Raw genomic sequence first — 25,027 nt, forward strand, 5'->3', positions numbered from 1 at the left:
TTTGACCCCCCCAAATATCAGACCCAACCAATATACCCCCCCCCCCCCCCCCAATAAAGTTATGAATTATCTTGTATAAATAGGCTGTTGATTTTCTTTACTCATTTCAGTTATTACCAGCAAAATAGAGATCTTGCCCCCCCCCCCAATGTTCAGCACAAAGTTACGCTGATGGAAATTACTTGTATATTCCTTATATCATATCTGGAAACATTGGGGTTATTACAACGGAAACAGTTAATAAATTTAAACTTATAGTACATCATAACACACATACATCACAAAGTTTCCTATAAGGGAATTCATCTGAGTGGACTACGTTACACAGCATGAACTGCACAAATGGTCTCACTAAGGAGCTCTTGCTGTAATGCATGTCAGCACTTAGCACTGCTCTCAAGGTCAAACAGATGTTTGAGAATTAGTCTTAATAAAACTGACACAGCACCGTTTATGAGTAATGAACTTTTTTTTCCCTTCTACATCTGTGTGTGTGTCAGACAGCTTGGCAGGAAGCAGCAATGAGGCAGTTGATGTTGCTGATGAGAACATTCCTTTTAGGTCAAGAGGATGGGAAGAGATTTTCTAAGGAGTCACATTCTTCATCAGATATTGGAATAGAAAAGAGAATTATGTGTTTTCTTCAGACATTAAACGTATAATTCAAAGATTATTGTGTTACACACAGATAAAGTCATTTTTGTCTCAAGGAAACAACAAGACGTAATTATGAGATTTGAAGCGCAGCTGATATGACTATAAACTCACTGGGCACTTCATTAAGTACACCATTTTAACTAGTGGTGCAACGGATCAAAAATCTCACGGTTCGGATTGGATCACGGTTTTAAGTCACGGATTGGATCAATTTCCGGATCAGCAAAAATAGAAAAAAAAGACAAAAATTCGACTCGCCGTTTACTTATTTAAGTATTTTTTGCCTATTAAAAAACATTCAACTGAAGACTCATTCCACACACTTATATAAAAACAAATTAAGGTGCAATATGGACATTATGGACCATGCTGGGCAGCCTCTGCATCCTCTGCACACGGCCATAAACAACCAGAGGAGTCTGTTCAGTGAGAGGTTGCTTCTCCCAAAGTCAAGGGCCAGCAGACTTAAAAACTCCTTTGTCCCACACGCCATTAAACTTTTTAACTCCTCGCTGGAGGGGAGAGGGAGGGGAAACGGGGACAAAGGAGGGGGGAACAAGTAAGCTGTAGTGCCTTTTCACTGTGCAATAGTTTTTGTTAATATCCAACGGTGTAATAAACTCACAATACTTGAAATGTGCCGTTCCCTTGTATTCTTATTCCTATTTATTCTATTTATCTCTTTTGTATACTCTGTATTTATATATGTGTATATATGGTATATTTCTGCTCACATTCTGAAACTTCTGTCGGTGCTGTGCTACTGGAAACTGAATTTCCCGGAGGAACCCACCCGAGGGTTAAATAAAGTTTCATCTAATCTAATGTAATCTATAGGGCAGTGCAGGGCTTTGTATCTACCACTCCGCTGTGATATAACGAGTGGTCATGGTCACGTGGCTTTCTGTTGCCCTGGAGGTCCACCCATTTGTAGTTAGGGCAACAGAAGATGCCTGGGACAGTTCAGCCATAACTTTTAAAAACAAGCAGATGTGATGTTAGAACGCCTTTATTTTTATTTTAGTACAATAGACAGCTGCTGGGGTTTGGGGTTTGTTTAACCTGAGTAGCGAAAAGACCGTGGGGGGTTTGAAAACGATGTGCCGGGAGTCCGCTGTTCTCGCCGGCTCTAGTGATCCTCGACCTCGCTGTCTGCTATGGAGCTGGTGGGTCACAGACGTCTCCGAAAACATCGGAGCACGTTTGGAAATATATGACATCTTGATAAATCGAGCAGATATTTGAAGTTTACACAGCTACATTCTCGCTTGAAAATAACTTAAAAGTTTATTTTGTGACCCAGAAAGAGTAATATTTAAAAGTTTTCAGCCCCGCTTGTCCGCCATTGCCGCGTTTGAGTTTTGGACGAAATGCATTCTGGGATATTTAGCTGTACCAAGTCCACACAAGTCACCACCGATGCATGCTCGATAAAACAGGCGGAGCGAGAACACATCCAGGACTTTTTCGCGTTCTCGGCTTGATGAGTACTTAGAATTGGAACAGTACTTGGTCTCCGACTGATGACGTATCACGAGTACGCAAGTACGCACAAGTACGCATATTGAGACAGGGCCTATACTTCTCCTGCTCATACATGCTTGGAACGACCTTGTCACACTGAAATGGACGCACAACGAGATATCATAGCGTGGCTCAAGCACGTTCATCACAGTTTAAACCCCTTGTTTTGCACAACGGAATATGGCCTCCCGTCTGCAGCTAAACACCAGTAGCTTTTGTAATAGCTTTAGCCCGGTCGGATTGGGCAGCAAAGTGCTGCTTAAATGCCGCAAACTCCTCTGCTCCGCCACTTGGACCGCTAGCGCTGGCCATAACTATCGCTTGACAGACCCACCACGCCACCTTACACATACTTTTCTTTTCTTTTTCGAATCTTCGGATCACGTGCGTACCGAACCGTGGAGTGGGATCGGTTCGGATTTCGGATCAACCGTGATCCGTTGCACTACTAATTTTAACTGCTTGTTAATGTGAATATCTGTTCAGCCAATGCTTGGCAGTAACTCACTGTATTTATGCATGTACACAGGGTTAAAATGACCCCCTGTTAACTAACTTGAAACTGGGGCTACAGTTCGCTAAGAATCACCAATGTTGAACAACTGAAGATTGGAAAAAACTTTCCCTGGTTTGTGTATCTTAATTTGTGCTGCAACATTCAGATAGTGGGGTCAGAAAAGTATAAACACACTGATTCATCCTGCCTTATAGCAACATCTGACATTATAGGCTGATGGTGATTTAGTGATATTGTCTTGGCACACTTTGGGTCCCTTAGTACCAATTTAGCATTGTTTAAATGTCACAGCATACGTGACTTTTTGTTGCTAATGCTTATGAGCAGCACTACTTCTAATAGTAGTTTCCAGGAGGCTATCATACACAGTCCTTCACAGTCAACAATTCTCAGTCTATTAGAGAACCTTCGGGAGGTTTTGGAGCAGCTGATTCATATCATGATGTGCATCTGACAAATCTGCAGCTACTGTGTGATGTTAGCACGCATTTATGCAATAGATTGCATCTTTCTAGTACTGGGTTGGACAACCAGTGAAGTGGCTATGATTGTAAGTAGCTTTCTGAACAGAATACAGAAGCAAGATTTCTGATTTGAAATGTAAGGTTTTTGTTTTTTGTTGGAAAATAAGTTCTTGATTTCATAAAGAAGTCAGAATTAAAGCCACTGAGGGCCAGCACTGAACTGATTAAATTAAACTAGCTAGCTACTCTTAATTTCTGTTCACTGTCTGGATAATTAATTTTAATATTACACAAAGTTGTTTGGTAAATTAGAAAGGTTCTAAAATACAACTAGTATGGACAAATAAACAATACAATGCTTACATTGCCTTATTTAAAATATAAGCAATTTCCATTTATAGTAAAAAAAATAGTTAAGCCTAGTATAATAAAGCATATATTTCGTTTTACAAATGCACTTAAGTTTCCAACTCTTATCAAGAGGGAAAAGCTATTTGTGGACAGCTGTTTTACATATCAAGAGGAAAGCGGAAAACTACAGCTAAATATTAAACATTCTTATTAAGATAAACCACATGGAAAAATGTGAAATGTTAACATTATCTTGATCTCTTTAATGGGATTAATTTGCTATGATTTCTCAGAATCTGATTACCTAAATACATTTGACGACATAACTGTATCAAATACATGGATCAGTCAGTCTCCAAAGGGTACAGAGGCATGCTTTCCACCGATCTTGCTTGATCCGAAATGTCTTGGGAAAAAGGCCGTAGGTATCCGAGGGAAAACATGAACGCTGTGATAAAAATCTCACACGAGTTTATAATGAGAGTCCATCTTCCTGTCAACAGTCATGATGTTGCAGCAGGGTTTCATTTGGACCGTGACAATCCATCTCTCTCTCACACACACACACACACACACACACACACACACACACACACACACACACACACACACACACACACACTTTATGATGAAGAACACACACACCTCCAGCATTAGACAAACACAGCTGGCTTAGATGTATGTACGTGTCACATAGTTGGAGTGTATAGAAACCAAAATGGTCCTCTAAGCCAGTCTGCCTCTTTAAGTGATGTTGGAATACTAAACTGAAAACAATGACACGTAACACTCTTTAATCTCAGCAAACATTTTCATAACAACATGTATCACGAGGGAAACATTATCAAACATTTCAGCGTGACTGTGAGACATGCGTTACTGGACCTTTAACAGTTTGGGATGTATACGAGATGAGAAAATCGTTTCCATGGCATACATGTGTGTATGTTTGTATATTATGCAAGTATGGAGCGAGAGAGGTGATTAACTTAGCATAAACACTGGAAATTGAATATGTAACGGTTTTTTCCCCACAAGAAATGAGTTATAACTCCTTTAACTGGGCTTGTATGACTTAAACAGTTTAGAGGTAGTAGGAGGCATATAATTAAACTTTGGACAGCCAGATTTTTTCCCCCTCAGTCTTTATACTAAGCTAGACTAGTTGCCCCCTTTCACAAGCTTCACAGGCTACTGTAAGCACAGGTGGTGGAGACCAAAAAAAGACAGCTAAGCTTATTTACCACACTGTCTTTTAAAAACTCCTACATTTATGATTTTCTTCAGCATGATTACATTGCACTGGCTGTTTTATAAAAAAAGAATACTATCTAAGCCTGAGTTGGTGACTTTAACTAAGAGTGTTTCTTTTTCAACTGACATCTGAGAGCAAAGGAAGCCAGTCAGTAAGTAACTCGACTCATTTGGAAATTATATTATCGTCCTGTTTTATGTTTTTGATTCACGTGTCTTTGGCGATATGTTGTTAGCATACAGCACTGTTTAATAAACAGATTAGACTGGAATTAGCAAACTTTGAGCTTTCCTTTATTAGTAAACTTGGAGAAGCAACAAAAAAATCCTACTGATTTTGACAAATCTACAGAATCTGTTTGTTTCCAGCTGAGTTAGTGTGAGTCTGGGTATGTACACGCGCTTGGGTAAAATGGCTGAATTTTGCTGTTCTTTTAAATGTAACTTTCCAGATCAAATACACATGCTGTCTGGCAAGTATAACAGATTCCATAAACACTTGGCACTCTGTAGGTCTCTGTAATTGACAGGTGATTTTTTTTAAAGACCCCATTCTAAGCTTGCACGTTTAACCATTAACATGTGAACGTCAAATTAATAATAGCGTGCTATTATAATTCCTAATCATCCATGAGACTGTGGGGGGGGGACTTAATGACACTTTAAATTATAAGACCACCAAGCAAGGATTTTTCTTCCAAAATAAAAGAGACTCTCCAACACAAATACATAATGTCTCCTGAGTCGAGCTGGTGGAGGTGTTATAACCGTTCTATGACTGGATAAAAGTAGATTAGGTTGTGCTTATAGATTATGAGCAAATGTTGAAAAGGAAATGCAGCTACAGTGCTGTGAAAAAGGGTTTGTCCTCATTGTTAAATCATGAATTAAACAATTAACCACAATTTTGGAAAGCTAAGCTCAATTTCACTGGCTGCACCCAGGCCTGATTACTGGCAGAGCTGTTGAATCAAAACATCAGTGAAATAGATCCTGTCTGATGAAATGAGGCAGGCTAAGACCTCAAAAAGCATCACATCATCTAAAGAAACATAGAAAGAAGCAGCTGAGAAACAAAGTCACTGACATTTATCGGTCTGGAAATGATTGCAAAGCCATTTCCAAGGCTTTGGGACTTCAGTGAAACATTGGTGAGAGCCATTACACACAGGGAGAAAATTTCTAACAGTGTCAAACCTTCCAAGGAGTGACGGGCCTGCCAAAATTACCCGAAGACCACATCGACAACCCATCTAGGACGTCCCAAAAAAAGCAGAACGACATCTAAAGAATCGCAGGCCTCACTTGCCTCAGTTAAGGTTCACGATTCAACAATAATAAAACAAATGGCTCTAAAAAACAAAACGACAGTTCTGGAGTGCCTTAGTCAAAGTCCAGGTTGAGATGCTTTTTGGTATAACCTTAAACAGGTCGTTCATCCTTGAAAACCTTCCAATAACGCTGGACTCATTAAAACAATTCTGCGTAAAAGAGTGGGCCAAAACGGCTATGTGAAAAGATGCATTTCCAGTTATTCCTGCTTGACTGTGGTTCTTGCTGGGTCTTTGCTATTTCCCTCTAGGCGAACACTTTTTTCACAAAGAGCCAGGTGGCTTTGGATAACCTTTTCCCTCAATGAATGACAACATCATTTAAAATTAGCATGTTCCATTTGCTTGGGTAAACTGTGTTAACTTTGACTCTTCTCTGTAAATCATATTTGCATTATGTATTTTTTGTAGAGAATTTGCTGCTAGATCTTGTGCTGTTTAAAAAAAAAAAAATCCAGTTTTAGGGTGTGCTCGCGCTAGGCTCAGTTGCTTTATTCTGGTCTCGAGCCTGATGTGTCCCCTCCTCACTGCCCTGCTAGCTTGTGCTTACGGTGCTCTTAGTGATTAAAGCCCTAGTAATCTTCACTTTACCCCAGCATCTCAGCTTTCTGACGATGATTTTGTTGATTAACTGGGGAAGCAGTGACACACTGGCTTCTCTTATATATGACGAACCACAGATAAGGCCGGCCAAAGACACAAACCAAGAATCCCAGCTGTGCACAAAAACAGCCAAACTATGACATAATTAAGAGCACTCAGACTTTCCAATACTTGCCGCCTCTGTTATCTTACCTTTGTGATCTGGGAATATCTCTCAAAAGTATAAAAATGTAGTAAATAGTTATTCTGATACATAAACAGCAAATAAACAGAGCATAATTTAGCCTCAAATTCTTGTCCAGTACACCAGTCATCTGTGGATGTAACCTGGCCAGTCAGTCAGCAAAATTTGCTCCATTAGTGATGCTGATGACTTTTCCATCTTTAGCCTGTGGCGATAACCTACAGCGTTATCTCCACAGCGTTATCATTATGGTCCCTTTAAAACCAATCGTTTATGTGCTACAAGTGACTATTTGTGACTATTAAAAAAACCAACACAGTGTGATATGACCAAGGTAATTAATAGAAATTAAACAATTGATAGGAAATAAATAAGTTATGTTTGAGGAAGCTCTGGCATTCTGTGCCCAGATAATTATCACAGATATTGATAACCCGGGAACACCTTGACCCGTGGGTTGGAGGACAGGATAGAATCAGCTCTGCTGTTAGTGGAATTAATGATAGAACAAGATATATTATTTATCACATAACTACATTAACAAATGTTTCAAATGCCTTCCACAGAGAAAAATTGGGAAAAATGTGTATTTCCTGAGTGGTTGGCGAGTGGTTGCTGTAGGTTACTGGCTGAATCCAGATAAAATCAGTCACAAAAGCTACACGTTTGTTTTCTTCTTTTGCCTTCTCTCTTTAGGGGTCACCACAACAGATCATCTGCCTCCACCTCACATTATCTAAAATATCCTCCTCTGTCACAATAAACATGAGTACATTCTATCCAGCTTTGTAAGGCTTCAGTCACACAGGGATAGAGACCGGTTAGTGTATCTCTGGCAATCACCAACCTCCAGCAACCACTTGCCTTTCCATGGCTGCTGGAGGTTGTTGTCAGTGGGTGAAATTGGTCACAAAGAGGATGTAACTTTTGATATATGTTAAATGCAAGTGAACATTCCCTGTTTCTGAGTGGCTTCACACTCTTCACAGTTTTGTTAGCACTTAGTGAGCAGTTGGCAAGTGTTTGCAGACCAGTCAGTGTCTAACTACGGGTGATTGCAGCAATCTGCTAGTTGGGAGTGAGCATGAGGGACGAGATTAGCTCAGATCAAGAGAGAGAGACAATGCTGTGATGATTTGGACATGTACAGAGCGGGGATGGTGGGTATCCCAAACAAAATATGTCATGGGAGGGGAGGAGAAAAAGAGGAAGACCACAGAGTTCATGAACGTAGTTTTAACAGAAATGTAAAGGAAAAGGAAAATGTTTATTGTGACAGAGGAGGATATTTTAAATAATGTGAGGTGGAGGCAGATCTGCTGTGGTGACCCCTAAAGAGAGAAGCCAAAAGACTGTATAGCTTTTGTGACTAATTTTATCTGGAGTCAGCCAGCAACCTACAGCAACCACTCGCTAGCCAGTTAGGAAATACACATTTTTCCCCTAGTCACAGGTTGTTGCCAGGAGCCACCAAACCATCTCTAGGTCTGTGTGACTTAAATAAATAAGCTGAGGTGAAGCTTACCACACAGCTAACAACTGTAACTGCCCGTTTTGGTTTTCACTACTTAAAGTAACAACACCTCACTAATGTTAACTGTAAGCCAAACTTGAAACTTAAATAGGCGTGTTATAAACAAATCACCCCCTGTTCAGTTGTCCCAAAGATGAAGAGTAGCAGCCAAAGAGCATGTTTCAGTAAAAGTTTGGCATCTTAACATGTAAGTGTGTAGCAGTTAGTCTCAAGCTGTCATTTGAGAAACTAGAGTTTTGGGCAATCTGCCTGGTTAATTTAACCTCTGTTTTTAAAATTCTGTCAGTCTTGTGCTTTAAAACTGTTTGGTAGAAATGCTCTCTTTAATTGAATGAGGTGTGAAAGTGTTCTTGGATTAGTAAAAGTGGACGAGGACAGTTTCTGATCTGTACGGCCATTGTCCACTTTCCATTAAAATGTCAACAAATTCTTAAGTTGACATTTAATAAGTCTTTCCCAACAAACTGGCCGTTCCTGCACTGAAACCTGAGACCACCACAGGGTCAACTGCGGATTCATTCAGCTGCACCTGCATTTACACACATATACAGATGTTGCTCCTGGATATTTCTGGCTTCTATAGATGACCACAGTGAGAGCAGCGTGAGAGCCAAAGGGTGACAGCATTGTGCCTGTGTGTTAGCGCACTTGACAGATCCGGTCTTTGTTATCAGCGTGTGGGTGGCTTTTGTATATATATGAATAAAAGGTCCTGAAAATCAGTTATTTTTCCATTTTGTTTCCTGCTTTTTCCGGTAAGTTTTCAGAGCTGCCCTTGTCATTAGAGAACACCCTTCACTACAAACATCTGTGATCACCTACTTATTGCAGCAGGACATGCAGTGGGTGCGCTGGGAGGTTAAATCGAGGTTGTTCCTTTGGAAAAAGCCTGCATTTTAGTTAAAAGAACTAAAGCAGCAAGCCTTGGGTTCAACTCAGCACTTTCACAGCTCAGTTATTCCTCCTACCTTCATCACACAGGTTGAGTTTGGACAAGTTGTGTCCATCATAGGCCTCTTCATAAAGCGAGACGTTCTCTCTCTCTTCATTTGTGCTCAGATACATGGCCTTGTTCTCCATCTCCTCCTGAGAGAACAGAGAAAATACATATGCTTATTTTAGGATTGTAATCTGTCTAAAACCAAAATAAATATTTGAAAGTTTAATCTAATGTTGAGTGAGTTTACACGCACATGGAAACCAAAATCTGGATCAGTCCGCTTCCTGTATATTAGCTACATTTCAGTATTTTATTTTGGTTAGCCTCAAATGCTAATATTTAAAATGATCTGCTCAGAAACCATGCTGTTATACAATGTTCAAGCAGAGACACAGCTTCTTCATCCTAAAAACAGCATGTGATGTTAACTGAAGATTAAATGTACAGTTTTCACTACTTACGTTGTGACTGCAATGGTTGCAGTTATTGAATGTACTTTTTCAGTGACTGTCAACCACTGTCTATATGCAAAATATGGGCACAGCCACCTTAGAGTCACCTTTTGGTTATTGAAGTCCCAGTGGGAAGCTTTTTCTGTTGCCACCTTTGTGTGTTGAAACCAGAGTGCATTTCTGCTAGTAGGAAACTAAAAGAGCCATGCTCATACAGGATTGATTTGTCAATCACAAGGTAGGCATGCACAAAACCAGACCATTCTTTATCATACCTTTTGACTACAAGTAAACAGCAAACTGTCTACTGAGGGCATGAATCAAAGGAGTCGACATTTTTCCCCCCATAGATTTCCACAATCTGACTTTAACTTCCATCTTTCTTTCTACACAGTCCACACTGTCAGCATCTCACAAGTACAGGTGGTCCTTAAAAAGTAAGTGTGAGCTACTGCCTTCTATTACTGCGAATGAGGTAGAGCAGCTGTGGGAGCGCTGATCAGCTTTAAACAACAATAAACACACATTTCCAAGCTAAACAGAAGGAAACGCTTATGATATGGCAGTCTTTAAGCCAGTGTTATGCGATTTGTTTCCTCAGCCAGCAGAGATGGAGAGAAGTCATGTTTCAGCCCAATTACATTAGTCTTTTTGCTTTTAGAAAGCAACATTTAGAAAAGGTATGAATGAAAACACATAAAACATTATGAAAGGTCAGTCATAGGCCATGAGAAAAGGAGTTATTCACCTTTCATACCAACTGGCAGTGAGCAGTGTGTGGAAGTGGCTTCTGCTTCTCAAGCAATTTGGTTTAACTTCTGTGCCAGTTTTCCAAAACATGGTGGAGTATTTGAATGTCAGCCCAAGTGGAAATGGTAAGTGAGTAAATATAGAGCTGGTAGCCATACTCAATTTTATAAATTATCTGATGAACAGTGTATCTAATTAACAACCACTTTCTGAAATATATTGAGTCTGCAGTGGCAGCAGAATAAGAAATTTTGCCCACAAAAATAAAAAGCAGTTTTTGCTCTGTACTTTCTGGATGTTGGATTTTTGGTTAGATGGGATACTACTGTTGAGAGATTTCCAGTTTACACATATGCTGTTTTCATATCTTTAAACATGTGACAACGCAAGTTTTAAACATGGGAATGTACTGTGTTAGATTGTATTAGACAATTAAGTTTTCACTTACATGTTAATACTGTAACCAGTAAATAATCACTGTTTAATTACGCATTTTTTCCAGACACCTAGGTAAACACAAGTACTTGGAATGAGAAGGATCCATGTTGTAATTCCAATTTAACCCTTGATTGAAAACATGACTTAATTACCAGTAACTAAGCTGGGGATTACAGCCAGTTTAGCATCATATGAACACTACCATTTCTAATTTGAGATTCCAGCAATAATTTGAAGAGTAATAACTTATGATAACATTAAAAATAAATGATTTAATTAATCATTAGCTCAAGTGTATCTTTGAGCTTGAACAACTAGAATCCGGCAGACTGCTCAATATTTCCAAATATATTGGTGGAACTAAAGAAGAAAATGCGAAGAAAAAAATTCTAACACTGTGAAATGTAAAAAATTATATTAGCAAAATTCATTACTGCATTTTGTTTGACTTTCTATTTTCTCTCAAATACCCAAGGTGAGGAATGCAGAGCATTTTAACAGATTTATTTATGGATTCCAGTAGATCCTTCTCTTGGAAGCAGTAATCCCACCTTGAGCACCAGGTTGACAGTGTCATCAAGCAGCTGAGTTACATGACCTCTTGTGTAACTCAGTTTTAATAAAAGCACACAGAGGTTTACATTTTATTTAAGTCTTAAGGACTTAAATAAAACGAGGAACTTATTAGCATGCATGTTTAGGTTCTAATAGCATGAACTCGTTCACCAGACTGTTTACTTTACGTCGAGCATGTTTACTTTTCTAGCTTGGGCAGGGTTTCCCACAGTATGCATAAGGCAAACCAAATATGAATAATATAAAAGGAAACACAGGACAAATAAGACAGGGATAGAGAGGTTATGTCAGACACCTCGGAGGGATAAAATGAAATCTGCTGTAGTACGGAGTCGTGGGTTTTAAACTTCCACAAACCCTAGTGGCAGATCTGTGAGTATTTGAGAAAGTAATTAAAAAGCGTTCAGTCAAGTCTCTCATTAAAGATAGGATAGGGGGTCAGGTTGACATTTAGACTAAGACTAGGCAGAAGCCATTAGGGTTGCTAGGTGACTCCACTAAAAACTCCACACTCCCATACATGTGTTTGTGCGTGTGGGGAGAGTTATCTTCTAATTACACTGCGTCTGGTGGGATATAACACTTTTAATCGCTCAGTGCCAACAGAGGATGGTGGGAAAGCCAAGCAGTTAGTGTTTTACCTCTCCAGCTCTGCAACTACAGACCTTTGTTTTTTCTGGATTTGATCATAAAAAATTAATTAAAATAAACACCACATGAATATTAGAGAATTTTAAGCATGAAATGAATGAGATAGCTACACACATGCCCATACTACAGTTTTGTTTACTGTGTGTGTTTTAATCGCTGATTATGTGGTTGCTAGGCAACAAAATGATGCTATAATATAAACATGCACGTTGCAGTGGATACAAATTAAGATGTTAGTGTTGTGAAATTCAAAGGCTAAAATGCTTTCATAAGGTGTTCATTTATAGGTGGTTGCTAGAAAGTGTGATGACATCATATCTGATATAGATGAGAACCTTCAGTGGCCTAAAACATGCCTGTTTGCCAGTTTTGATTGGTTGATTCCTGACATTCTTGTATATGCAAACCAACAAAGATTTTGTGTATTATAGTAATATAAAAGACAAATTTTCAGAGTTCTGTGGTACACATACAAGGTAATTACAGAGAAATTAGAGCAGAGAAACAGCAATCAAAGAATCCTAAATAGAGATTTATGTGAGAATTTCCTAACGTCAAAAATGGCCGTTGTCGCGGCCCTCCTGTTGTTAGCTCCAAATTGCAGTCTGTTTGATGTCTGATGTCCATGTGAGAACAGTGTGGGTACTTGTTGGCGAATTAATACAGTAGCAAAGCACATTGGTATCCTGTCTACTTCCTGTTGCACATTCTGCTGAGGCAGGGCTCAGATCTAACCCAAAAGGAGAAAATTCAAGTAGTAACCAGGTCATGCCATGTTGTTGCTCCATGAGATTGGGATCAGGGGCACATCTACTCAATACACAGACTTGATCCTCCTAACACCATCCACAATTATGAGTGAAAAGGCTTGTTTTGGGAATCATCTTACATTTAAGTAGATATATATTGGGGGAAAAGATGTTAGCTCCCACAGGATAATCATACTGCTTTTCATTTTGAACTACAAAGATCTTGTAAATCCACTTTAGACAAGCACTTTTGCATTAAAAAAAAAAAAATCTAAAATCCAGCAAGTTCTTTCAACCAATACAAAAAAAAATGTCTTCGTAGTGTCATAACAGTGACCAGTACCTGCTTAAGTGATTGGTTGCAGGGCAGATTCCAAAGCACATTTGTTTTGTCATAATCACTATAGTATGTCTATATTGTATTTTGGCTCTTGGTCTATAATGCACCTGGCAACAAAATGTAAAGAGACCACTAATTACATGCCTACTGGCCACAGTTTGAATGAAAAGAAAATGAAAAGCTTTGCTGTTAATAGCAAATTGTTGGGTCTGATAAAAGTAATAGAAACAAATCTAGTTACCTTGCCATCATGACTGTCTCCGCAACAGCCAGGGGATTTATTTGGACATTTATTTTGAAACAACACATAAATTATCTTTACTGTTTAATTAATTACCTTTTTTCAAGTGTTTTGTGATTTGTATTGAATCACCATTCAAATAACATGATAAGCACCACTTAAAGCATTTACTGACTTGAACCTGTGGAATTTATATTTCTTATTTTTGCTGATTTTCCATAGATTTCAATCCAGGATTCTCTGTGTGTCTCTTATAATATCTGCTCTGGTCAACTTCACTGAAGATGAATGCACAAAGAGTGAATGGGAATTCACTCAGCACAGCAGGCGGACCACTCTCAATTCTAGTAGCATAAGAGGAAGCAATTATCTTGTCATGCACTGTCGCTCTGTGAGATTTGCCCTCAGCAGAGAATCTGATCATCTGCGAGGTCAGAGGGACACGACGCGTGTGGTCTCTCCTGACAGTCTAAGTACATCGACAGAGATGAATGAGTGCATGTGTAATTGGAATAAATATATATTTTCAAAACATTACATAACACCCAATGTCAAACTGCTTTTCAATACGCAATAAATAATCACTACAATCAAAAACAATCCCTGTGATCAAAACAAAAGCTCACAGCTCAGTTTGTTCCATAAAATCTGAGCTTGGATCCCTTGAAAGCGTCAAGGCAAACACTCCACGCCATTGTTCAGTCATCCGTGTGCAACATTAACCCATTTTTCTCGGTTAATTAGCAGAGATACTTCATCCATGACCGCGGAAACACAAAGCAACAATTTTCTGAGGATGAGTTCCATTAAGTGTGGGTTTCCTGTCCTTGTGTAGCGCTGAGCTCCAATAAATTGTATGCAGCAATTCAGCCTAATAGTCTAATAGCAATAAAAGTGGAACACATGTCAATAAATCAGCAACTCTACAAAGGTCGAAACAGCCCAGTTGGTGGTTTTACAGATGAGGGACAAACGTCATTAACCTATGAACGCACTAATTAACTTACCAAGCCTTGGTAAATCTGTTACTCTTACGCAGATTTCCCGAGAGCCTACTTATGTGATTTATACTAGGGATCCTCTGTGTGTACACATTGCATGATACCCTTTTTCAAATGAATGACAGACCAGACAGATGCATATTTAAGTCAAAATTCGTTACATATTTTCTCAGATAATGCTAAGCCTGTGCGACATCCTGAAGGAGAGAAGCAGCACGAGTCCTCCTGTCTCACCTTTTCAGCTGTCAACGGGAAATAAAATTCACTGCTCCGCGTTTTTCATAATTGCCCTCAAAATTCTGCTCTCGCTTCCTTTTTTCAGTGGCTCAGCTCTCAAAAAAATAATGAAAACTACAAAACAAAAAGTAATCGGTAAAGTTTCTAATAGTACAGGGACATGCACAGCCTCTGTCAGTGCTGCGGAGACAGGCAGCAGCTCTGTAGTGGAGCGCAAACTGTGACATTTTGGGGTAATATACCCATAACAACGTCATGTGACCATCACTAAACTCCAGCTGAAGTTGCCGAGCAGCTGGGACAGAGGCTGCGAGGTGAAGATGATGACACTCACCTGTTGTACACGAGCGCCCTCTGTGGGATGGAGGTAATAAAACAAAGTGAGTTTGTGTCCCATCTTCTTCCACTTTTGGTTGCTTCCTTTAGGGGTCGCCACAGCAAATCACCTGCTTTCATCTCCTCTGTCTTCCATCTCCTGCATCCTCATCTGGCACACCAGCCTTCTGTATGTCCCCCTTCACTACATCATCGTTCATATCTGCAGTCTACCTCTTTTTCTCCTGACTAGCAGCTCCATATTCAGCATCTTTTGTATGCTGAATATGGAGCTGCTATTCACAATACCTCCTCTGTACATGTCCAAACCATTGCTGTCATGCCCCTATAACTTTGTAAACAACTCAAGCCACTCATGTTGAGTGGTTTGGAGACAGAAGTTAGCACCATGGATGAGTTGCCTCGTTTCAACACTAAATACATAAAACATTTTATGTCTGAATGAACAAATGCAGTGATAATAAAAGTGTTTGCTCACTTGATTTCACATTTTTTGTATGTTTGTCACACTTAAATGTTTCAGATCAACAAAACAATTTAAATATTAGAGAAATATAACACAAGTAAACATAAAATGCAGTTTCTAAAAGTAGTAGTAGGGGAAAAAATCCAAACCTACATGGCCCTGTGTGGAAAAGTGACCCCCCACCCCAACACCCATAATTTTAGCATAAATTAACTGGCGTATCCCATATTTGGAAATCTGAATTCAATTTCTCTAGCAACACCCAGGCCTGATTACTGGCACACCTGCTCTCAATCATAAATCTTAAACTTAAATAGAACCTGCAAGTCAGACATCATGCTGCAATCCAAGGAAATTTAGGAAGAAATGAGAACCAAAGTAAGTGACATCTCTGAGTCTGGAAAAGGTTATAAAGCTATTTCTAAAGTTGCAGGACTCCAGCGAACCACAGCGAGAGTCATTATTCACAAATGGCAAAAACATGGAACAGTGGTGAACCTTCCCAGGATTGGCTGGCTGACCAAAATTAACCAAAGAAGTCACAAAGACCTCCGAATAACATCCAAAGAACTGCAGGCCTCACTTGCCTCAGTTAAGGTTATTGTTCATGACTCCACCATAAGAAAGAGACTGGGAAAAAATGGCCTGCGTGGCAGAGTTGCAATACAAAAACCATTGCTGAGTATAAGGAACTGAAATGTAAATCTTAGGTTTGCTGAAAAAAATCTTGATGTTCCTTAAGATTTTGGGAAAAAACTGACTGACGAGACAAAGTTGAGCTTTTTGGAAGGCGTGTGTGTCATTACATCTGGCATAAGGGTAACAGCAGTCTGCTGTCTACCAAAACATCCTGAAGGAGAATGTCCAGCCATCTGCTTGTGACCTCAAGCTGAAGCGTACTTGGCCTCTGATCCAAATGATCCAAAATACACCAGAAATACACCTCTCAATGACTTAAGAAAAGCAAAATGAAGACTTTCAAGTCTAGTAAAACTCCTGACCTGAATCAGATTGAGATGCTGTGGCATGACCTTAAAAAGCTGGTTCATGCTCAAAAACCCTTGAATATGGCTGCATGAGTGGGCCAAAATTCTTCCACAGCACTGTAAAACACTCATTGCCAGTCATCACAAATGCCTGACTGCAGTTGTTACTGCTAAAGGTGGTCCAACCAGTTACTAAGTTTAGGGGGCACTCACTTTTTTTAGAAACTGCATTGTGTTTACCTGTATTCTCTTTGCTTTCAGTACTGAAACTGAGTTTGTGAACTGGTGCCAGAAGTACCATCTCCAGATCAGTGCTGGGAAAAGTTGGTGGACGACTGCTGCAGGTACAAACCTTCTCCTTTACCAGAGAACATCCAGTGAAGAGACACTGAGATGAATTCTGAGAAGTGCCTGGGGGTTCTTTTAATAATAAGCTGAACTGGTCATATAATGGAAGAGAACTTTAAGAAAGGACAGAGAAAACTGCATTTGCTCAAGAGACTCCTTGTTTTAAATGCCGATAAGACTGAACTATATCCTAAAATCAGTCAGGGACTGGCTTCTTTTTCTTCAACTGCTACATCAAGCATTCAAAATCAGAGTAATATTGGATTCGTCTCTGGGGTTTGACTCACATGCATCAAACATTTTGCGACACAGGGTTTCCTTAGCTGAACTTAAGAATATTATTCATACATTACATTGTTACATTGTTAGGTCTTTCTCAGTTTTTAACACATGAACAACAGTGTTATACACACAATTACCATTTGAGTTTGTGTCTTAAAGTGTTATAGATATTAAAAAGTGACTGCATGTATACTAACATGATATAGACAAAACAAAAAACTGTGTAATTTTAGCTGCAAACAAGCTTTTTTAAAGTTTCTCCAGTTTGGTATTTTATTTTCTGCCTCACTTCCATCTATGTCGGTCAATTTTGGAATCCAAACCAAATTCAGTTTCTGTTTTAGAGTTAGAGGGTCTGCGAGTGCTGAATTAGTTTAAATAGTTTTGTAAAGACATGCATAGTTTGCTGAGAAATGTTAATATTGAACAATTCTCCAATAAACACAATTTGTATCCCTTGCTAACACTCGGAGGGCTAAAACAATGTATTTTCTTTCCCTCTTGTTTTCTAATATATGTGAAGTATATAATCATAGATTATAGGATTTTCCATTGTCCATAATATTGCTTTTCTTTTACATAAGTTACATTTCTGTGTAGCTAAATTGTTTTTGCAATATTAATTAAACTTTTAAAATGAATTAAATCCTGTATTGATGAACTGCATCAGAGTCAGCTAGTTGGTGTGGATGCTGGACATAAAAAGCATTCAGCTCCAATGCCAGAGACACACATTCTGGCTTTCAATCTGTGTATGTTTCAGTCTATGTATGTTCTGTTCACTGAGAAATGACTGAGATTTTTCTTATTTTTGGCGTGAGGATGGTGGAAGACTAATAGCACCTGCACCTCTCAAGGCCATACTGGTGGAGGGCACGAAAGCCTGCAGGAATCTCTGGCAGCCTGTGAGAGTCAAAACTTTGATAAGTCATAGGTAATAAGTAAATATTCAGTAACAGCACATATATGTTGTTGTTCACAAATTACAGACCCATTTCTCTACTCCCACAATTATTCAAAAATACTTAATAGACGGTGTACATTTATAACTAAACAAAATATTACCAGGATTTTTCGGATTTAGATCAAACAGATCAACATCCATGACATTAACTGAATTATTTAAAGAAGTTACAAATTGTGTCAATGAAACAAAGTAAGCGGCAGGAGTTTTTAACTTGAAAACAACCTCTGACACATTTGATGACAAGATGTTAAATGATACAATGGAAAGACCTCGTATTAGAGGGGTGGCGCTAGACTGGGTGAAAAGCATTTAGAGAGCAGGGACTCTTCAACATTCAGACTCTTCATCTTATATGCAAATGATATATGCAGAGCAGCAGATATGTCGAAGTTCATTTTTATTTGCGGATGATACATATATTCTTTGTCATGGAGAGAATTTGCAACAGCTTTTGCAGGTCACGACACAAGAAATGACAAAACTAAAAAGATGGTCTGAAAAAAACAAATGATCACTTTTTAAGAAAAACTCAAATTATGATATATGGAAACCTCAGAAAAATATGTACACTCAAAAAAACCATCAAAGTCCTGAAGAAAACAAAGCTTCTGCTCAATCATAAATCACTTCATACACTTTATTGTTCTCTCATATTGCTATATTTAAATTGCTGTGTAGAGGTGTGGGGTAACACATGCAAAGGTGCACTGCAATAGTTATGTACACTTCAAGAATGAGCAATAAGACTAGCTTCTTCCCAGGAGAAATAAAGACGTGAATATCTGGCTTATACATGAATAAGATATGTGTAATTAATGGAGATGCTATAAGGATTTAAAAGACAAATTTTAAAGGATTTGAAATCATGGGAGACTACGGAAAAAGGATTAAACTAGCACAATGTGCTCACTTGTCACTTGGTCTGCTGGCTGCACAGTCTGGAGCTGATTTATAGATTTTAAGCTGAGTCAGGTGAAACCACTGCTGAAATAGTGAAAGGAAAAAGCATGTAAGTACAAAATACTCTTCAATAGAAAATACTTTCCAAACAGTTGATATTAAATGCATTTCTAAAATGTGTCTAAGACAGGAAAGAAGGAGACAGTCTTAAAATGCCACTCTTTTCCTCCTCCTCAAGTCTTATTCTCCTAGATTGAATTCAAACTCTAAAACACGAAAACATGTATAAACATGCTTATTTATCCCAATATTATCTCAATAATTAACACGTGTTTAGAGCACTTGGAGCTGATCAGCATCTTTAAATGGAGCAGCAGAGAGAGAAAACAAAATCCCCATTCCATACTAAATGCAATGTTTTGAGCAAAAATAAAGAGCTTTAATGAAACCCACTGACTGGATTGGCACCCATTTGTGTCAGTAACATAGTTCTGCAACTGATCTGCTCAAATAACTGGATGTCAGCCTTGTAGACGTGATCGTGATTCAGGAAATGCAACCATGTTAAATGACCTGAGACAGCTGATTGTTATTGTGTAAACAAAATCTGTCAAAGGGGGTCAAACTGAACTCTTGACACAAACACATCAGATAACAAAGAGACAAGAATGGAAGGGCAGAATAGGAAATACAAAAGGGGATTAAATATAACAAAGTGGAAGCAACTGAAAATGACAGCAACTCAACAGTGAAATTGTAGGCTATGTAAAATCACAGAGTGGGTTCAGCAGATGCTTAGTGCACAGAGGTCATTAACTTTCTGCAGTCAATTGCTATAGCCCCTTAAACTTCATGTAACCATCAAATTAGCTCAAAAACAATACGTAGAGAGCTTCATGGAATGGGTTTCAATGTCCGAGCAGCTGTATCCAAACCTTAAACTATCAAGTGCAGTGCAAAGCCTTGGATGGAGTGATGTAAAGCATGCCACCTCTATGCATTTGCATGAACTGGAGAACTGGAACCTTTTTCTCTAAGGGTCTTTAATCTGGTCAAATTGCATGATATACCCACAGAAATCTTTTTTTCTTTAAAAAAGATGCAATGCCTGCCAATCACAGTGTTGAATTGTTATTTGTAACTTTCTTTTGTACTTTTGTAATAGTATTCCCTGAGTTATCCTACCCTTTTCTCCTCTGAAGACATGCTTATATCTACATTTAAACTGGAGAATTGGATGATACTGAAGTCATTCCATTTTGTTTTAGTGGATATCAACTGACTTACTGGTTATTTTTCATTGTTATTTTACTACAAGTACTGAATAAGCAGGGACCATACTGTTTTGGCAGAGAAGTGATTAAAATGTAAGAAATTTTTAGTCATACCTCTGTTGCAAAACAGACCTGTCCAGTTCATCTCACAGTTGCACTGCCAGGGCATGTTGCAAGTTCCATGGACACATCCAGGATAAGTCAAACATTCGTTACAAAGTTCTCCCTGCCAGCCATAATTGCATCTGCCGAACACAAATATGTAACTATGAATACATTCCCTTTGTCATCGCCTTAAAATCTCTTCTTTGTTCTAATGCTCTGTATCTGGTGTTTATTTTTCCTCACTTACTTCCACATGATCGTGATCCAGAATAGCAGCTAACCGATAACAGAGGTAAATAAACCCTCTTTAGTGTTTCTTTTTTGTTTGACAAAGCTTTTAAATGACTTCTCAGAAGCTCACAGCAGAACATCTCAAACAAATCTGTAGGTTATTAAAAAATAAAGATAAATATCAACATTGTGATCCTTTCTTTTTGTCCATGTGTCTTACTAAATAAAATCTCCAAAAGTTGATTCTGTTCATCTAGATGTAGTGTTTTGTGGGAGAAACGTTTCGTCACTCATCCAAGTGACTTCTTCAGTCTCAGCTGACTGCAGGTCAGTCAGCTGAGACTGAAGAAGTCACTTGGATGATTGAGAATGCATCAAGACGTACTAAATAAAATGTTTGGGTTCTAGAAACTGTTTCTATAAATTAAATCTCACAGAAGGTTTTTGTGTCTATTTGTGCCATAGGAATGGGTCATCAGTTTGGAGGTCGTTTCACATTTTAAACCAAAAATGTAGATAAGTGAGTGGACATGGCTGACAAGCTCAGATGAATGTTTTAGTGTTGGTCATAAGCAAATCTTATTGAGAAACTGCAATATAAACTGCATTGGATGTATGTGAAGTTTTGACTTACTGTTGTGTGTGTTGTTGTCCCAGTCCCAGGCCTCTACAGTCAAAGTGTATGTCCGCTTGAGGAAAAGGAAAAACAACCAGTCACATGACATTTAGGACTTAATATTTCAGTGCATACATGTGTTCCTGAACGAAGTGTTGAAGTGTTGCCCATTTAATGATATAGTCACAACAGCCTTCACCATCACTCAAATTTGGGATGAACAGCTATATAAACATGCCCCATTTAGCAACTCCTTTTTGCTTAACAACACAATCACTCTGTTTAAGAATTAAAAAAAAAAAAATCAGACTCTTTATCTGGGTCCTTAACATGTAACACTCCCCATGGATCTGGGAGCTCTGCAGACTCATGACATGTCTATGTTGTTAACATTTACATGAAGATTCAAGATTGATCTGTCTTCTTATTTAAATTCTTTTATGTAATAATTTTTCCCCTTACATTATATTTTATGATATTGTAACAGTGGCTACATACCCATTATGGCATATACCAATTTCCTTGATATTTTCAGATTTTTTTTAGGTTGATTCCTCATGTGCCAGTCCTGTCTACACACAGGACAAAGCATGGATTGGTTTGTGCTCTGGTATGCACTCCCAACTATGGGACCTTATATAGACAGGTGTGTGCCTTTCCAAATCATGTCCAATCAACTGAATTTACCACAGGTAATTTGAAAACAAATTATCAGCGGAAACTCAATTTTGACTGTCAAAGCAAATGCTATGAATACTCATATACATCTTAAATTTTGGGGTTTTGCTTTTCATAAATTTGGAAGAATTTCATGCAAACTTTTCACACTGTCGTTATGTATTGCATGTAGAATTTTGAGGTGAAAATGAATTTAACCCATTTTGGAGTAAGGCTGTAACATGACAAAATGTGAAACAAGTGAAACCCCGTGAATATTTTCCAGATGCACTGTAACTGGAGCAGGAAATACTCACCGGCCAAGCAAACAGTAAGGGAATGACAATCGTGTTAGCGTCATCAATTTTACTGGATTTATTGTTGGCAAAAAAAAATTTCCACCAAGAACTTGCGTAGATGCAGCTCTAAACGTGCAGGAGCCAGTGGTGGCCACCTCCATCTGATATTCCTTCAGGCACACTTTAAAGTAAGTGTCACACTCGTCTTCAGTGCAGCCCAGGTCCTGGGAGCTCCGGGGGCCGTCGCAGCACTCCCCGCCTGCCAACTCGCCGTTTACATTCTCCACGGAGATCAGTTGCAGCTCAAAATAGCCGGTTGACTGGGACACCTGGAAACATTTTTTTTAAAGAGAAAATTACATATAGGCCTGTGTAAACATACTACTATTTATTTGTGCTTTTAAACTTGGTGCACAAAAGAGGATAGGTCGCCAAATAGTGTTTCAATGCCAATTTAAGCCATAAATTATTATTATTATTATTATTATTATTATTATTATTATTATTATTATTATTATTATAACATCATCGTTTTAATTTTGTCAGCATTCAAACCAAGTTTTAAATCCCACAGGTTAGGCTGTACTGTTGTGAAAGCTGATTAAAGCTGACAGATAGCCTGGCTAGGAGTGTGTGCAGAAGAGTACATCACCATATCATCAGCATAAAAATGAACAGCAGCCCAAGAACAGAGCCCTGGGGCACTCCTTTGGTTACATTAAGCAAGCTAGAAGTGACTCCTACCTGTACACACTGAGACCTGCCTGATAAATAACTTTGAAACAGTTTTTTCAGACAACCCTGAACTGACAAGTGTTTGCTTTAAATGCCTTGGCTAGATCAATAAAAAGGGCTACACAGTGTTTCTTGTTATCAACTGAATCGATTAGATGATTTATCACTTTTAAGGCTGCTGTAGTTGTACTGTAATTTTTCCTCAAGCCTGATGAAAGTCACTTAAAATCTTATTTACAGTCAGGAAATCTTTCAGCTGTTCACTAAAAAGAGTTTCCAGAACTTTAACAAAAGCAGATAATGTAGAAGCTGGCCAATAATTATTTAAAACTTACAGATCCTCACAGAAAAGCAGACTTCCATATGGTTGGAATTTTATTTGTATCCAAAGAAAGATTAAAAAGATAAGTAACTGGTGGGCAATAAAATCAGCAGCTAGCTTTAGAAAGGAAATCTCCAAATTGTCAGGGCCTGTTGGTTTTCTAGTATCTAAATGTTTTAGGGCTTGGGTTAAAATTAAAGGAGTGGCTAGCCATAAAATTATCAGAGAATGCAGCTCAGGAGTGCTCATAAGAAAGACTTTCAATTTGTGTACCAGACATTATAAAATGCTCAGTAAAGCAACTGAGAATGTCAGCCTTGTCATTTCGTGGGGGAACCATTATACCAGTACTATCACCAGATAAAGATTTTATTGTGTTTCAGACAAAACAATAATGTCTGGTGAATAACCAAGACCTGATCTAGATTTAAAATCAGCAGGAGTGTTAAACCTTGGATTAACATCAGGACCAAGTTTTGGTTGAACATTCCCAGAGATAAGTAGTAGCAGAAGAATGAATCACTTCAGTTTAAAAGATTTTGTAGAAATTTTCATTTTTTATTATTTTAAAACATAAGAAATCAGGAAGGGGCATGCATAGGAATTTCTTTTACTTATGTATTAATCACATTATTTTATTGTATTATACCTTGGTGCCACTGGATTTTAACATGTCTCACACTCACACTCATACAGTAAGACAAGTTGGGGGAAGCAGACAACTCCACAGGAAGAATCTTTTGTCTCTTCAAGGACTCTGGTAGGTAGCAAGGGAGTGTGAACCTTAAGGTGTGAAACAGCTGTGTACTGCCTTTTGTTCCTGGAGAAGGTATTTAACTGAGAGCCATGCTAGGCTCAGGGAGACTCTGCTGACCGTCTGCCCCGCGGTCATGCAGGGACTTCATCAAGCTTGGTTGTCTGTTCTTTGTGTGTTTTGATTAAAGAATGTTAGCTACCGCTCACCGCTCGTCTGCAGGCTTTATTTAAATGGAAAACTTCCACAACAGGCAAAAAAAAAAGCTTTTTGCTAAACAAAAAGATTTAGAGCAGAAGTTTTTTGCACTGCATTTTAAAATGAAAACATTTATTTACAGTTAAAGACACAGAGCAGAAAGTGTGTTACTGTTTTACATCCACAGACACACAAGAAAAGAAGCAGGCAACATGAGGTCAAGTTATGGCAATTTTATTTGTGTATTTCAGTACATGTATTTAGATTAGAGTTTTTAAAAAAACAAACAAACATCCCAAGAAGAAGGATGGGGTGAAAGAAAGGTGGAGAGAGGAGGAAGAAACTATTGATCTCCTCAAACTCGATGCTGCTGGGTCAGTTCTTTCTCAGCAGTCTGCTCCAGAATCCCCTCCTGTCCTCGGCTTTCTTTTCTTTTTCTTTTGCCTTCAGTTCTTTTAAGGTTTTGTTGAGCTGCTCCTCGGCATCTTTAAATTTTTCTTTCAGCTGCTGTTTGGCCAGTTTCACTTTGTGTTTGAGGAGCTCTTTAGCTTCCTTTTTGTCCTTTCGTATTTCTTTAAGTGCGTCTTTGCAGTCTTTCTTGGTCACCGCAGAGCCGGTCATTTCTTTCTTGAATACCTTCACCTCAATTTTCTCTTCTGCAAGTTCTTCTTGCACTTTCATCAGTTCCTTCTTCATGTTTTGAGTGTAAGTCTTTGTATCTTCCATTTCTTTCTTTGCTTCCTGTATTTTAATTTTC

At 38.6% G+C, this 25,027-nt stretch overlaps 1 protein-coding gene across 1 annotated transcript in view; it reads right to left on the reverse strand.

Annotated features, from left to right (window-relative positions):
* Positions 1-14,988, reverse strand: part of scara5 (scavenger receptor class A, member 5 (putative)) — a 109,263-nt gene extending 94,275 nt beyond the window's left edge. Inside the window, exons 1-2 of the mRNA XM_085372056.1 lie at positions 14,792-14,988; positions 9,388-9,505 (exon numbers count right to left, since the gene is read on the reverse strand). Coding sequence (XP_085228182.1) covers positions 9,388-9,499 — 112 coding nt within the window. The 5' untranslated portion in view covers positions 9,500-9,505; positions 14,792-14,988. The remainder of the gene's footprint in view (positions 1-9,387; positions 9,506-14,791) is intronic.
* Positions 14,989-25,027: the final 10,039 nt, after the last annotated feature.

The sequence above is a fragment of the Diplotaxodon limnothrissa genome, linkage group LG15 (assembly GCF_057381915.1).
Source record: "Diplotaxodon limnothrissa isolate DT_005_m linkage group LG15, D_limnothrissa_male_GT1.1, whole genome shotgun sequence".
In the NCBI taxonomy this organism is placed as follows: domain Eukaryota; kingdom Metazoa; phylum Chordata; class Actinopteri; order Cichliformes; family Cichlidae; genus Diplotaxodon; species Diplotaxodon limnothrissa.